The sequence below is a fragment of the Salmo trutta genome, chromosome 21 (genome assembly GCF_901001165.1).
Source record: "Salmo trutta chromosome 21, fSalTru1.1, whole genome shotgun sequence".
In the NCBI taxonomy this organism is placed as follows: domain Eukaryota; kingdom Metazoa; phylum Chordata; class Actinopteri; order Salmoniformes; family Salmonidae; genus Salmo; species Salmo trutta.
Window position 1 is genome coordinate 50,339,773 of NC_042977.1, and position 14,024 is coordinate 50,353,796.

General features: G+C 45.2%; 1 protein-coding gene across 3 annotated transcripts in view; it reads left to right on the plus strand.

Moving 5' to 3' along the window:
- Positions 1–14,024, plus strand: part of usp33 (ubiquitin specific peptidase 33) — an 81,058-nt gene extending 67,034 nt beyond the window's left edge. For 2 of the 3 annotated variants that reach the window (XM_029706066.1, XM_029706067.1), the window contains exons 21-23: positions 11,107–11,209; positions 12,693–12,761; positions 13,237–14,024. In XM_029706066.1, coding sequence (XP_029561926.1) covers positions 11,107–11,209; positions 12,693–12,761; positions 13,237–13,397 — 333 coding nt within the window. In that variant the 3' untranslated portion in view covers positions 13,398–14,024. The remainder of the gene's footprint in view (positions 1–11,106; positions 11,210–12,692; positions 12,762–13,236) is intronic. The other variant, XM_029706068.1, reaches the window with a different exon arrangement.

Here is a 14,024-nt window from a genome sequence, read left to right on the forward strand (position 1 = left end):
CCTGATTCCTGGAATATTCCAACCAGGAATTCTGGAATATTCCAACCAGGAATTCTGGAATATTCCAACCAGGATTCCTGGAATATTCCAACCAGGATTCCTGGAATATTCCAACCAGGAATTCTGGAAAACCTGGTAATTTTGGTAAAGTTAACAGAAATTTTCAACCCTAGTGGAGAATCAGAAGGCAGCTTGTGTGTGTGAAGAGATTCTCTGGTGTAGTTAGTTAACCAGTCGATAAGCTGACTGATGGTGACTGTGCTGTAGCCCTAGAAATACACTGCTCAAAAAAATAAAGGGAACACTTAAACAACACAATGTAACTCCAAGTCAATCACACTTCTGTGAAATCAAACTGTCCACTTAGGAAGCAACACTGATTGACAATACATTTCACATGCTGTTGTGCAAATGGAATAGACAACAGGTGGAAATTATAGGCAATGAGCAAGACACCCCCAATAAAGGAGTGGTTCTGCAGGTGGGGACCACAGACCACTTCTCAGTTCCTATGCTTCCTGGCTGATGTTTTGGTCACTTTTGAATGCTGGTGGTGCTTTCACTCTAGTGGTAGCATGAGACGGAGTCTACAACCCACACAAGTGGCTCAGGTAGTGCAGCTCATTCAGGATGGCACATCAATGCGAGCTGTGGCAAGAAGGTTTGCTGTGTCTGTCAGCGTAGTGTCCAGAGCATGGAGGCGCTACCAGGAGACGTGGAGGAGGCCGTAGGAGGGCAACAACCCAGCAGCAGGACCGCTACCTCCGCCTTTTTGCAAGGAGGAGCAGGAGGAGCACTGCCAGAGCCCTGCAAAATGACCTCCAGCAGGCCACAAATGTGCATGTGTCTGCTCAAACGGTCAGAAACAGACTCCATGAGGGTGGTATGAGGGCCCGACGTCCACAGGTGGGGGTTGTGCTTACAGCCCAACACCGTGCAGGACGTTTGGCATTTGCCAGAGAACACCAAGATTGGCAAATTCGCCACTGGTGCCCTGTGCTCTTCACAGGTGAAAGCAGGTTCACACTGAGCACATGTGACAGATGTGACAGAGTCTGGAGACGCCGTGGAGAACGTTCTGCTGCCTGCAACATACTCCAGCATGACCGGTTTGGCGGTGGGTCAGTCATGGTGTGGGGTGGCATTTCAATGGGGGGCCGCACAGCCCTCCATGTGCTCGCCAGAGGTAGCCTGACTGCCATTAGGTACCGAGATGAGATCCTCAGACCCCTTGTGAGACCATATGCTGGTGCGGTTGGCCCTGGGTTCCTCCTAATGCAAGACAATGCTAGACCTCATGTGGCTGGAGTGTGTCAGCAGTTCCTGCAAGAGGAAGGCATTGATGCTATGGACTGGCCCGCCCGTTCCCCAGACCTGAATCCAATTGAGCACATCTGGGACATCATGTCTCGCTCCATCCGCCAACGCCACGTTGCACCACAGACTGTCCAGGAGTTGGCGGATGCTTTAGTCCAGGTCAGGAGACCATCCGCCAGCTCATCAGGAGCATGCCCAGGCGTTGTAGGGAGGTCATACAGGCATGTGGAGGCCACACACACTACTGAGCCTCATTTTGACTTGTTTTAAGGACATTACATCAAAGTTGGATCAGCCTGTAGTGTGGTTTTCCACTTTAATTTTGAGTGTGACTCCAAATCCAGACCTCCATGGGTTGATAAATTGGATTTCCATTGATTATTTTTGTGTGATTTTGTTGTCAGCACATTCAACTATGTACAGAAAAAAAGTATTTAATAAGATTATTTCTTTCATTCAGATCTAGGATGTTGTTTGAGTGTTCCCTTTATTTTTTTTGAGCAGTGTAGAATGGCTAGAATGGCATCCCCATTCAAGTTAATGAGGTCGTAATTCCGTTTGATTGGCAGTAGCCCTCTGCCCCAGCAGGAGACGAGGGGCTGAGACAGAGACAGTGGGTCATCATTAATGTATGGAGACAGATGGACCTGGTGTCAGCTAAACCACCCGTACTATAGACCCACTGATTACAGCTAAACCACCCATACTATAGACCCACTGATTACAGCTAAACCACCCGTACTATAGACCCACTGATTACAGCTAAACCACCCATACTATAGACCCACTGACTACAGCTAAACCACCCGTACTATAGACCCACTGATTACAGCTAAACCACCTGTACTATAGACCCACTGACTACAGCTAAACCACCCGTACTATAGACCCACTGACTACAGCTAAACCACCCGTACTATAGACCCACTGACTAGATGGGGGAAAATCGTTACGTCGGTGATCTTTAGGTTGGAGAAGTTGGAGCTCAAGTCAGGGTTTCCCAAACTTTTTCACTCTGGCCCCCCTTCCAGCACTGGGGAACACTCTGGCCCCCCCTTCCAGCACTGGGGAACACTCTGCCCCCCCTTCCAGCACTGGGGAACACTCTGGCCCCCCTTCCAGCACTGGGGAACACTCTGGCCCCCCTTCCAGCACTGGGGAACACTCTGGCCCACACATGCCGTGCCCACACCCCCTGCTGGCACGCGCCTCGTCTATTTCTATGGGCACAAGCACTGTTCAGGACACAAACTGGTCACACCCCTCTTCTTGGTGGAGAGAACATTTTGCCATTTTAAAGCAAACATTTTTTTTGCAATTCTATACATTTTTCCACGTCTAATGTGTATTCATGTGATATCAGAGTGACTCAAACATTACTACAATATCCAGTCCTGAATAGGACACATTTTAGGTGAATGCATTCAGTTGTTCAACAGAGTAGGTATCTCCCTTTCCCTTCCCTAGTCACACGCGATGTCTCAGAGAGCACTGGCCCGATTTAAAAACAAACAAAAAACAAATCATTGTATTTTACGAAACTTGGGTGAATGCTGCGTCTTTGCCATTTTGATCCGGCATCTACAAAATCACACTGATTGGCCCAAGGTGGGAGCGTTAGTAATTAACTGTGTGAGTCACACCAGAGGAAGAAGCAAAGCGAACAGGATAAACTGGGCCCAAAATCTGTCTTCCTCTAGCAGGACTTTACCAAAAACAGTGGAAAACGAATAAATGAATAGCTATAAATAAAATTAATACGTAATTAGTTCTTAATCATGGCCTCTAAAATGGCCATAAGGCTGCCTCCCCTGGCAGTCACCTCCACATCTGAACCCTTCTGGGAGGAAGAGGAGGCCACAGCTGCAGTTGTATTTTCTCACACTCCTTCACAAAGACTCCTACTCCCCAGGCGCTCTCTTTTGATGACTTCTGTAACCGTAAAAGCCTTGGTTTTCATGCATGTTAACATTAGAAGCCTACTCCCGAAGTTTGTTTTACTCACTGCTTTAGCACATTCTGCCAACCCTGATGTCTTAGCCGTGTCTGAATCCTGGCTTAGGAAAACCACCAAAAACCCTGAAATCGCCATCCCCTACTAAAACAATGCCACTTTATATAATGTTTTCATAACCTACATCCATCATCTCATATGTATATACTGTGCTCTATACCATCTACTGCATCTTGCCTTTGCCGTTGGGCCATCACTCATTTATATATTTTTATGTACATATTCTTATTCATTCCTTTACACTTGTGTGTATAAGGTAGTTGTTGTGGAATTGTTAGATTACTTGTTAGATATTACTGCACGGTCGGAACTAGAAGCACAAGCATTTCGCTACACTCGCATTAACACCTGCTAACCATGTGTATGTGACAAATAAATTTGATTTGAACATTTTCTGCCAAGATAGAACTGCCAAAGGGGGCGGTGTTGCAATCTACTGCAGAGATAGCCTGCAGAGTTCTGTCATCCTATCCAGGTCTGTACCCAAACAATTCGAGCTTCTACTTTTAAAAATCTCTCTAAAAACAAGTCTCTCACTGTTGCCGCTTGCTATAGACCACCCTCTGCCCCCAGCTGTGCCCTCGATACCATATGTGAATTGATTGCCCCCCATCTATCTTCAGAGCTCGTGCTACTAGGTGACCTAAACTGGGACATGCTTAACACCCCGGCCATCCTACAATCTAAGCTTGATGCCCTCAATCTCACACAAATTATCAATGAACCTACCAGGTACAACCCCAAATCCGTAAACACGGGCACCCTCATAGATATCATCCTAACCAACGTGCCCTCTAAATACACCTCTGCTGTTTTCAACCAAGATCTCAGCGATCACTGCCTCATTGCCTGCATCCGTAATGGGTCAGCGGTCAAACGATCTCCACTCATCACTGTCAAACGCTCCCTGAAACACTTCTGCGAGCAGGCCTTTCTAATCGACCTGGCCCTGGTATCCTGGAAGGATATTGACCTCATCCCGTCAGTAGATGCCTGGCTATTCTTTAAAAGTGCCTTCCTCACTATCTTAAATAAGCATGCCCCTTTCAAGAAATTTAGAACCAGGAACAGATCAAGCCTGTGGTTCACTCCAGACCAGACTGCCCTTGACCAGCACAAAAACATCCTCTGGCGTTCTGCATTAGCATCGAATAGCCCCCGTGATATGCTACTTTTTAGGGAAGTCAGGAACCAATATAAACAGGCAGTTAGGAAAGCTAAGGCTAGCTTTTTCAAACAGAAATTTGCATCCTGTAGTACAAACTCAAAATAGTTCTGGGACACTGTAAAGTCCATGGAGAATAAGAGCACCTCCTCCCAGCTGCCAATAAGCATTTCTCTACGGCTGGCCATGCTTTCCACCTGGCTACCCCTACCCCGGTCAACAGCCTTGCACCCCCCACAGCAACTTGCCCAAACCTCCCCCATTTCTCCTTCACCCAAGTCCAGAAAGCTGATGTTCTGAAAGAGCTGCAAAATCTGGACCCCCCCCCCCCCCTACAAATCATCTGGACCCTCTCTTTTTAAAATTATCTGCCGAAATTATTGCAAACCCTATTACTAGCCTGTTTAACCTCTCTTTCGTATCGTCTGAATTTCCCAAAGATTGGAAAGCAGCTGCTGTCATCCCCCTCTTCAAAGGGGTGACACTCTAGACCCAAACTGCTACAAACCTATATCTATCCTACCCTGCCTTTCTAAGGTCTTCGAAAGCCAATTTAATAAACAGATCACCGACCATTTCGAATCCCACCGTACCTTCTCCACTATGCAATCTGGTTTCAGAGCTGGTCATGGGTGCACCTCAGCCACGCTCAAGGTCCTAAACGACATCGTAACCGCCATCGATAAGAGACAATACTGTGCAGCCGTATTCATCAACCTGGCTAAGGCTTTCGACTCTGTCAATCACCGCAGTCTTATCGGCAGACTCGACAGCCTTGGTTTCTCAAATGATTGCCTCGCCTGGTTCACCAACTACTTCTCAGACAGAGTTCAGTGTGTCAAATCGGAGGGCCTGTTGTCCGGACTTCTGGCAGTCTCTATGGGGGTGCCTCAGGGTTCAATTCTCGGGCCGACTCTCTTCTCTGTATACATCAATGATGTCGCTCTCGCTGCTGGTGAATCTCTGATCCACCTCTACGCAGACGACACCATCCTGTATACTTCTGGCCCTTCTTTGGACACTGTGTTAACAACCCTCCAGACGAGCGTCAATGCCATACAACTCTCCTTCCGTGGCCTCCAACTGCTCTTAAATGCAAATAAAACTAAATGCATGCTCTTCAACCGATTGCTGCCTGCACCTGCCCGCCTGTCTAGCATCACTACTGTGGACGGTTCTGACTTAGAATATGTGGACAACTACAAATACCTAGGTGTCTGGTTAGACTGTAAACTCTCCTTCCAGACTCACATTAAGCATCTCCAATCCAAAGTTAAATCTAGAATCAGCTTCCTATTTCGCAACAAAGCATCCTTCACTCATGCTGCCAAATATACCCTCGTAAAACTGACCATCCTACCGATCCTCGACTTTGGCGATGTCATTTACAAAATAGCCTCCAACACTCTACTCAATAAACTGGATGCAGTCTATCACAGTGCCATCCGTTTTGTCACCAAAGACCCATATACTACCCACCACTGCGACCTGTATGATCTCGTTGGCTGGCCCTCGCTTCATAGTCGTCGCCAAACCCACTGGCTCCAGGTCATCTACAAGTCTCTGCTAGATAAAGCCCCACCTTATCTCAGCTCACTGGTCACCATAGCAGCACCCACCCGTAGCACGCGCTCCAGCAGGTATATTTCACTGGTCACCCCCAAAGCCAATTCTTCCTTTGGCCGCCTCTCCTTCCAGTTCTCTGCTGCCAATGACTGGAACGAACTGCAAAAATCTCTGAAGCTGGAGACTCATATCTCCCTCACTAACTTTAAGCACCAGCTGTCAGAGCAGCTTACAGATCACTGTACCTGTACATAGTCCATCTATAAATAGCCCATCCAACTACCTCATCCCCATATTATTTATATATTTGCTCCTTTGCACCCCAGTATCTCTACTTGCACATTCATCTTCTGCACATCTACCATTCCAGTGTTTAATTGCTATATTGTAATTACTTTGCCACCATGGCCTATTTATTGCCTCACCTCTCTTATCCTACCTCGTTTGCACATGCTGTATATAGATTTTTCTAATGTATTATTGATTGTATGTTTGTTTTACTCTAGGACTTGTTCTCAACTAGCCACCTGGTTCAATAAAGGTGAAATAAAAAAAGATTCTGAAAAGACATAAGATGAAGTACATCATTAACCAAAACATGAGCAAAGTAGATTTGTAAACTTTCTGCAGCTAGACTCCCACATATTTTATCAAATTGGCGTGCCAAGGTGAAACCGTTAACGAGTGTATCTTACCGCAACTTTCACGGTAACACCGGTGTAATCATTACTTCAAAGAGTTCCGTTTTTGCAATGAAAACTAGCGTTTCAATTGGACAGCAAATGGAAACGCTGGTTTTCGTTGCAAAACAACATTTTGTGGCTGTTTGGAGTAGCGATTAAACCCTTATGTGTAATGACGCTAGCTAGCATTCTTAGGCTAACGTTAAACAGGAAGTCAACAGCAATTAACCATGTAAACTAACAGTTTTGTCGGAACACTTATAACTTGTAATCCTGCTAAAGGCACGGCATGCAGTTGCCTGCAAATCTGTTTTCAAAGATGTACGATGAAATAATAGTCGTGATCGTTTTTTAAAGACAGCGACTTACATTTGAACACCATCTCAGGATCTTCGCCGTCTTCCAAGTTGTTTACCCGGGAGGGTGTCGACAACAGCTGGTGCGACATCTCTAATATTAAAGGAGTCTTTGTTCTGCTCGCCTGTGGTAGAATACCTCCATGATAAGCTGTAGAACGTACTATTTTCCAAGAGATTTTCATCTACACTGTATTTACAAAAAGTATGTGGATACCCCTTCAAATTAGTGGATTCTGCTATTTCAGCCACACCTGTTTCTGGCAGGCGTAATTTTAATCTCCGTAGATAAACATTGGCAGTAGAATGGCCTTACTCAACAGCTCAGTAACTTGAAAGACAATGTCACCTTTCTAACAAATCAGTTTGTAAAAATGTTTCCCTGCTAGATCAACTGTAGGCTCCTTGGTTTCAGTGATGGGAGAACTTAACCTAATAGTGCCAACTGTAAAGGAAGGAATAATGGTCTGGGGCTGTTTTTCATGGTTCGGGCCCCTTAGTTCCAGTGAAGGGAAATCCTAACGCTACGGCATACAATGACATTCTAAACCATTCTATGCTTCCAACTTTGTGGCCACAGTTACGGAAAGGCCTAACCTTTTTCGGCATGAAAATGCCCCCGTGCACAAAGCGAGGTCCAGACAGAAATGGTTTGTTTTAGATCGGTGTGGAAGAACTTGACTGGCCTGCACAGAGCCCTGACCTCAACCCCATATAACACATTTGGGATGAATTGGAACGCCAACTGCGAGCCAGGTCTAATCGCCCAACATCAGCGCCCGACCTCACTAATGCTCTTGTGGCTGAATGGAAGCAAGTCTGCGTAGCAATGTTCCAACATCTAGTGGAAAGCCTTCCCAGAAGGCTGCTGAACAAGGCTGCTGAACAGCTAATCAAATGGCTTCCTGGACTACCATTGACCTTTTCTTTCCCACTAACTCTCTTGCACTGACTCTGCAAGCACACTTGACTCTACCAACACACTCACACATACTTACTGACACCCCAACACACACACACACACACACACACACACACACACACACACACACACACACGCGCGCAAAGTATACTGCTGTTACTGTCTATTATCTATCCTTTACCCCTACCTACAGTATACTGCTGTTACTGTCTATTATCTATCCTTTACCCCTACCTACAGTATACTGCTGTTACTATCTATTATCTATCCTTTACCCCTACCTACAGTATACTGCTGTTACTGTCTATTATCTATCCTTTACCCCTACCTACAGTATACTGCTGTTACTGTCTATTATCTATCCTTTACCCCTACCTACAGTATACTGCTGTTACTGTCTATTATCTATCCTTTACCCCTACCTACAGTATACTGCTGTTACTGTCTATTATCTATCCTTTACCCCTACCTACAGTATACTGCTGTTACTGTCTATTATCTATCCTTTACCCCTACCTACAGTATACTGCTGTTACTGTCTATTATCTATCCTTTACCCCTACCTACAGTATACTGCTGTTACTGTCTTATCTATCCTTTACCCCTACCTACAGTATACTGCTGTTAAATCAAATCAAATGTATTTATATAGCCCTTCTTACATCAGCTGATATATCAAAGTGCTGTACAGAAACCCAGTCTAAAACCTCAAACAGCAAGCAATGCAGGTGTAGAAGCACGGTGGCTAGGAAAAACTCCCTAGAAAGGCCAAAAACCTAGGAAGAAACCTAGAGAGGAACCAGGCTATGAGGGGTGGCTAGGAAAAACTCCCTAGAAAGGCCAAAACCTAGGAAGAAACCTAGAGAGGAACCAGGCTATGAGGGGTGGCCAGTCCTCTTCTGGCTGTGCCGGGTGGAGATTATAACAGAACATGGCCAAGATGTTCAAATGTTCATAAATGACCAGCAGGGTCAAATAATAATAATAATCACAGTAGTTGTCGAGGGTGCAACAAGTCAGCACCTCAGGAGTAAATGTCAGTTGGCCTTTCATAGCCAATCATTGAGAGTATCTCTACCGCTCCTGCTGTCTCCAGAGAGTTGAAAACAGCAGGTCTGGGACAGGTAGCACGTCCGGTGAACAGGTCAGGATTCCATAGACGCAGGCAGAACAGTTGAAACTGGAGCAGCAGCACGGCCAGGTGGACTGGGGACAACAAGGAGTCATCATGCCCTACCTATCTATCCTTTACCCCTACCTACAGTATACTGCTGTTACTGTCTATTATCTATCCTTTACCCCTACCTATATGTACAGTACATAGCTACCTCAGTTACCTTGTACCCCTGCACATCGATCTGGTAATGGTACTCCATGTATTTACCCATGTTATTTTCTACTCCCTGTATATACAGTCGTGGCCAAAGGTTTTGAAAATGACACAAATATACATTTTCACAAAGTCTGCTGCCTCAGTTTGTATGATGGCAATTTGCATATACTCCAGAATGTTATGAAGAGTGATCAGATGAATTGCAATTAATTGCAAAGTCCCTCTTTGCCATGCAAATGAACTGAATCCAAAAAACATTTCCACTGCATTTCAGCCCTGCCACAAAAGGACCAGCTGACATCATGTCAGTGATTCGTTAACACAGGTGTGAGTGTTGACGAGGACAAGGCTGGAGATCACTCTGTCATGCTGATTGAGTTCAAATAACAGACTGGAAGCTTCAAAAGGAGGGTGGTGCTTGGAATCTTTGTTCTTCCTCTGTCAACAATGGTTACCTGCAAGGATACACGTGCCGTCATCATTGCTTTGCACAAAAAGGGCTTCACAGGCAAGGATATTGCTGCCAGTAAGATTGCACCTAAATCAACCATTTATCGGATCATCAAGAACTTCAAGGAGAGCGGTTCAATTGTTGTGAAGAAGGCTTCAGGGCGCCCAAGAAAGTCCAGCAAGCGCCAGGACCGTCTCCTAAAGTTGATTCAGCTGCGGGATCGGGGCACCACCAGTACAGAGCTTGCTCAGGAATGGCAGCAGGCAGGTGTGAGTGCATCTGCACGCACAGTGAGGTGAAGACTTTTGGAGGATGGCCTGGTGTCAAGAAGGGCAGCAAAGAATCTACTTCTCTCCAGGAAAAGCATCAGGGACAGACTGATCTTCTGCAAAAGGTACAGGGATTAGACTGCTGAGGACTGGAGTAAAGTCATTTTCTCTGATGAATCCCCTTTCCGATTGTTTGGGGCATCCGGAAAAAAGCTTGTCCGGAGAAGACAAGGTGAGCGCTACCATCAGTCCTGTGTCATGCCAACAGTAAAGCATCCTGAGACCATTCATGTGTGGGGTTGCTTCTCAGCCAAGGGAGTGGGTTCACTCACAATTTTGCCTAAGAACACAGCCATGAATAAAGAATGGTACCAACACATCCTCGGAGAGCAACTTCTCCCAACCATCCAGGAACAGATTGGTGACGAACAATACCTTTTCCAGCATGATGGAGCAAATTGCCATAAGGCAAAAGTAATAACTAAGTGGCTCGGGGAACAAAACATTGATATTTTGGGTCCATGACCAGGAAACTCCCCAGACCTTAATCCCATTGAGAACTTGTGGTCAATCCTCAAGAGGCGGGTGGACAAACAAAAACCCACAAATTCTGACAAACTGACAAAACGTAATATTTTCGCATCTGAGAATGCGTCATGCGCGATTTGCGTTTTGTACCGCTATTGGTTCATTTCGGTAGCGAAATATATAATTGACAGCTGATGATGAGCTGTTGTCAAAGCCTAAATGAATATGACATCTGGGCATTTTAAAGTCTACTCGATTTTCAAAAATGTTACATACTAGAAAACTGTCTCTTTTCTCAGACGTTTTACTATTTAAGATGCATGTATAGGTATTGAGACACGGCCACTGACTGCACAACGACAGGATGGGAGGGAGAGGGAGAGGGAGAGAGAGATGTTGTAAACTAAGTGAAATTATTATCTCCCATTTCTTACTTTCAATCTAATTTCTTCCTCTACATCTCTCCCTCATCCCCCTTTCCCCCCCGCCCCCCCTAAACCAGTTGAACAAGGCGTTCCAGGAGGAAGAATCTCCAGTGGTCATCTACTGCATCAGCATGCAGTGGTTCAGAGAGTGGGAGGGCTTCGTCAAGGGAAAGGACCATGGTGAGTGGTTGGTTCAGAGAGTGGGAGGGCTTCGTCAAGGGAAAGGACCATGGTGATTGGTTGGTTCAGAGAGTGGGAGGGCTTCGTCAAGCCTATTGTTGTTTCTCTACACTGTAGTGGTCTGTCTGGTTGTTGTTTCTCTACACTGTAGTGGTCTGTCTGGTTGTTGTTTCACTACACTGTAGTGGTCTGTCTGGTTGTTGTTTCTCTACACTGTAGTGGTCTGTCTGGTTGTTGTTTCACTACACTGTAGTGGTCTGTCTGGTTGTTGTTTCTCTACACTGTAGTGGTCTGTCTGGTTGTTGTTTCACTACACTGTAGTGGTCTGTCTGGTTGTTGTTTCACTACACTGTAGTGGTCTGTCTGGTTGTTGTTTCTCTACACTGTAGTGGTCTGTCTGGTTGTTGTTTCTCTACACTGTAGTGGTCTGTCTGGTTGTTGTTTCTCTACACTGTAGTGGTCTGTCTGGTTGTTGTTTCTCTACACTGTAGTGGTCTGTCTGGTTGTTGTTTCACTACACTGTAGTGGTCTGTCTGGTTGTTGTTTCACTACACTGTAGTGGTCTGTCTGGTTGTTGTTTCACTACACTGTAGTGGTCTGTCTGGTTGTTGTTGTTTCACTACACTGTAGTGGTCTGTCTGGTTGTTGTTGTTTCACTACACTGTAGTGGTCTGTCTGGTTGTTGTTGTTTCACTACACTGTAGTGGTCTGTCTGGTTGTTGTTGTTTCACTACACTGTAGTGGTCTGTCTGGTTGTTGTTTCTCTACACTGTAGTGGTCTGTCTGGTTGTTGTTTCTCTACACTGTAGTGGTCTGTCTGGTTGTTGTTTCTCTACACTGTAGTGGTCTGTCTGGTTGTTGTTTCTCTACACTGTAGTGGTCTGTCTGGTTGTTGTTGTTTCACTACACTGTAGTGGTCTGTCTGGTTGTTGTTTCACTACACTGTAGTGGTCTGTCTGGTTGTTGTTGTTTCACTACACTGTAGTGGTCTGTCTGGTTGTTGTTGTTTCACTACACTGTAGTGGTCTGTCTGGTTGTTGTTTCTCTACACTGTAGTGGTCTGTCTGGTTGTTGTTTCACTACACTGTAGTGGTCTGTCTGGTTGTTGTTTCACTACACTGTAGTGGTCTGTCTGGTTGTTGTTTCTCTACACTGTAGTGGTCTGTCTGGTTGTTGTTTCTCTACACTGTAGTGGTCTGTCTGGTTGTTGTTGTTTCACTACACTGTAGTGGTCTGTCTGGTTGTTGTTTCACTACACTGTAGTGGTCTGTCTGGTTGTTGTTTCACTACACTGTAGTGACGAGTGAATGGTGGTAAATTCATGTAGAATGACAAATGACTCTTCAAATTTTCAAGACTAATGTTTAGCTCAAATTGCAAATAGTAATCTAATCTCATCTTTTATATTAAATTTAATACACAAATGTAGTATTTAAGGAATGTACTGTGTGTGAGATACTTGTTATGCCCTCCTCTCTGGAAGATCCACCAGGACCAATCGATAACTCTAAGATCGCGATCAACAAGAATGGTCATCTAACTCTCAGACAAGGTAAGAGACTGTCAATTAACTCTCTGTCAGTTAACACTCTGTCAATTAACTCTCTGTCAGTTAACACTCTGTCAATTAACTCTCTGTCAGTTAACACTCTGTCAGTTAACTCTGTGTCAGTTAACTCCGTGTCAGTTAACTCCGTGTCAGTTAACTCCGTGTCAGTTAACTCCGTGTCAGTTAACTCCGTGTCAGTTAACTCCGTGTCAGTTAACTCCGTGTCAGTTAACTCCGTGTCAGTTAACTCCGTGTCAGTTAACTCCGTGTCAGTTAACTCCGTGTCAGTTAACTCTGTGTCAGTTAATACTCTCTGTCAATTAACTCTCTGTCAATTAACTCTCTGTCAGAGTTAACTGGGGCAGGTTAAGTTTGTAATATGTATAAACCATGTTTCTGTGCTGTCCCTCTAGGGGCTGACTCGGGGCAGGTTGAGTTTGTAATATGTATAACCCATGTTTCTGTACTGCCCCTCTAGGGGCTGACTCGGGGCAGATCTCGGAGGAGACCTGGAACTTTCTCCACTCCATGCACGGAGGGAGTCCGGCCGTTACGGTCCGGCCCAACGTCTCTCACCCCGAACCAGAGGCGTCCTCGCAGTCCGAGGAGAAAATGGAGGTGGAGACGCGCTCCGTTTAAAACTTACCTAGTTAACGACACCAACAGGAAACCCCCAACGCCAGCCCTGAAGACACCAACAGGAAACCCCCAACGCCAGCCCTGAAGACACCAACAGGAAACCCCCAACGCCAGCCCTGAAGACAACAACTAAAGCCTTTTATTTTGCACTTGTCTTTTTTTTTTTTTCAAAAGCATTCGATCAAAAGGACTTCCTTGACCTCCGCAACATGATGGCTCTTCTTGACTATTGGGCAGAAGGAATAAACATGTCTGAAAAATGATATGATGACAGTCATGTTTTGTACATAGATGTATAAATATCTAATTTCTATTAGCACTGTAAAATAATGCGTGGAAACGGTGTTCGGTCGTTTCCAGAACCAAGCATTTATCCATTTTGTGTGCCGCTAAAAGGATTTTTTTTCTCTCTGAATGCTATGTTCATTATTTTGTTTTCTCTTGACCAAAATTGAGCCAATGTCTTGTGTGGTGCAAGTGGAAAAGCTAGAAAAATCACAATGCATCTTTACTGTAGATATTAAAAAGTTCTTACCTGTCCTTTAGGAAAGAAAATACTGTCCTAGAAGTGAATGCTTAGAAAAGTGCTAGCTCTTACATGTTCCTTAAAAAGAAGAAGAAGGAGAA